The sequence below is a fragment of the Arachis stenosperma genome, chromosome 3 (genome assembly GCF_014773155.1).
Source record: "Arachis stenosperma cultivar V10309 chromosome 3, arast.V10309.gnm1.PFL2, whole genome shotgun sequence".
NCBI lineage: Eukaryota > Viridiplantae > Streptophyta > Magnoliopsida > Fabales > Fabaceae > Arachis > Arachis stenosperma.
Genome location: NC_080379.1, coordinates 157,706,297 through 157,709,017, shown reverse-complemented (window position 1 = coordinate 157,709,017; position 2,721 = coordinate 157,706,297). Strand labels below are relative to the sequence as shown.

Here is a 2,721-nt window from a genome sequence, read left to right as displayed (position 1 = left end):
AGATGCTTCAGACAAAACCTGGTCAGGCTGTCTAAAAGCTAAAAAAGCTGAAAAAAGCTTGAACAAAGAAAAAGAATCACTAGATTCTAAACATTCCTCAAAGGAACTACTATGCAGATATATTTCTGGAACGTTTACACCAACAGAACAGAGGTATACTACCCATGAAAAAGAAACTCTAGCAGCAATAAAAACTATTAAGAAATGGAGGATTGATCTACTTCCAAAGGAATTTACATTACGAACAGACTCAAGTTATTTAACAGGTTTTATTAGATATAATTTACAATCTGATTATAATCAGGGTCGTCTGGTAAGATGGCAAATGTTCTTATTACAATATCCGATAAAAATCGAGTACATTAAGGGAAATAAAAATATTATTGCAGATACATTGACAAGAGAATGGAGTTCATTGTCAACACAATGAATCAAGAAATCCAGAAGCTTGAACAAGAGCTTGAAAGATGCAATCACTGTCAGCAGCTAAGAGCTCAAATTCAATCCATTAAGAAGGCCATGGAAGCCATGAAGGTAACCCAGCAGTCAACATTACCTGCTCCAATACCAATGCTGACAACACCATCAGAGTTCAGCCAGCTAAGCGTGGTGGACCAACCAAAAATTGAAAAAATTTCTGAAAATAAAACTTTGGCAGAAATAATTAAAAAATCGACTCAGGACAAAAAATATTATGTTATTTACAATGGCCCAATGAAAGGAGTTTATGATGATTGGGCAAAAGCAGCCCCATTCACCCATCAGCCCAAAACTATTCACAAAGGAGGATTCTTGACAATAGACGAAGCAAAAGAATCCCTCAGAGAATATGAAGTGCTCCACCCAGAGCAAATTCTAAAAAGAGCTGACAAAGCTCCAGTCCAAGCCCAAAGGACTCCAGTCCAAGTTCGAACAGGAATGCTAAAAAATATTCCCACAAAGGCCGAAATAAATGACAAGAAAAGGGTCTGCAGATCAAACTGTAGAGAAACCCTTAATCTGATTCTAAACTGGACTCTAAAAAAAAGAGCAACATTGGGATATTATCCCATAAACAAAGAACAGCTAACAAAGCTGGTAATCTTTCCAGAGGCTTCACCCTCTGATACATATCAGTTTTTCCAATACGGATTAATTGATACAATCCTAATTTTTGACAATTTAGATATCATTAAAGAATTTCCTGCAGGTTTCATAGATGCAGTGAAAAAGTTTAAAAGTATGATTGATGCAAGAGAACCAAGGGATATATCCCTAAAATTCACAAGTAGTCAACCAATCTTCAATGAAGAAGGAGAATGTCTAATCCCAGCATTTCAAGTAGTTTTCATGTCAGTCTTCCCCGGAGACTTTCAACCAATAGAACAAGTTCAAGATCTATCAATTTATAGTGACGAAGGAAGATTGGCCAGTACATTGGCAAGAGTCTTCGAGAGAGCCCAAAAAATAAACAAAGAATCCAGAACAAGAATAAACTATAAAAGCAGAAACACTCTAATTGTTTCTAGTAAGAAAAACCAAATTGAATCAAGAGAAATGAGACTCCTAGTAGATTTCGAATCAGCATTTTACAACTTTTCTGGATTACTGGAAAAGCTCCCTGACGGGATAAGAAGGAATCTATGCCATTTACTAAAAGACAAAGAAGACCATAGGTGCCAGCTATGCACCTCAGAAATGTCTGAAGAAAGCAACAATGCTGAAGACCCCACCCACGTGGGAAAAGAAGAGGATGAGACATCTGAGTCATCCATCAACATTATTGTTGAATGACGTAAGAGCTTACGTCACAAAAGCACCAATAATGTAGTTGGTGCAAACTAAGTGCTCAGTGACGCATGCAATAACGTCACAAGAAGGGTAAGGATGGGATTTGTCCATCAAACCCAACCATTATAAATAGAGTGTTAAGTCATTTGTTAGAATATCAGAAATCAGAAAGCAGGAAGCTTAGAGTACTCACAGGCCAGGAGGGCGAAGAGGAAGTAGCTGAGGCGATTCTGGAGTCTGATCCATTAGAAAAATAATTCTAAGATATTCCCCTCTGGAATTAATTTGTAAAATCTCCCCTCTGGAGAACAAAACACATATTGTAAAATAGCAATAAATAAAGAAGTTTATTCTCCAGAAAGGTACATCTTTATCCCAATCTTTTTAAGTTATGAATTATTTAGAAGATATAGAAATAACTGAAGAATCTGATTACTATAAGCTAACTGCTTTACTTGATAATGAAAAACAAGCTATTTTAAAAACGGAATTAGATCTTAAACCTAACGATAATTTTAATAAACAAAATCCTCTAAAAGAAATCTTTAATAGAAAAAATATAATATATTATGGAAAAATTCAGATTGAAACTCCAATAAAAATACAATCCGCAAATGGAGAACTTGAAATAGCTCTGATAAATGAACAAGATGTAAATAAACAAATTGGAAAAATTAAAGATCAACAAAAAAGATCTAAAATTGGATGGATTCATATTAGTACCATTCAAGTTTTAGTTAAATCCACATACATGAAAGGAATTAATTCTCCAATAAGTCTGGCAATCTGTGATAAAAGAATCACTAATCCTAGAGATCAAATAATTGGAATAATCCATGGTAACTTGGCAAATGTAAATGTTAAATTCAATGCTCATATTGGATACGCTATTCCTCTATCAACCGAAAATCTCGGCAGATCCTTAAGTCTGGCTTATAAATTCCATAAGAT

At 34.8% G+C, this 2,721-nt stretch overlaps 1 protein-coding gene across 1 annotated transcript; it reads left to right on the top strand.

Annotated features, from left to right (window-relative positions):
- The first annotated feature begins 714 nt into the window (after nt 1-714).
- Nucleotides 715-1,773, top strand: LOC130967031 (uncharacterized). The gene has a single exon (XM_057891852.1). It carries the CDS (start codon nt 715-717, stop codon nt 1,771-1,773), a length of 1,059 nt encoding a protein of 352 aa, XP_057747835.1.
- Nucleotides 1,774-2,721: the final 948 nt, after the last annotated feature.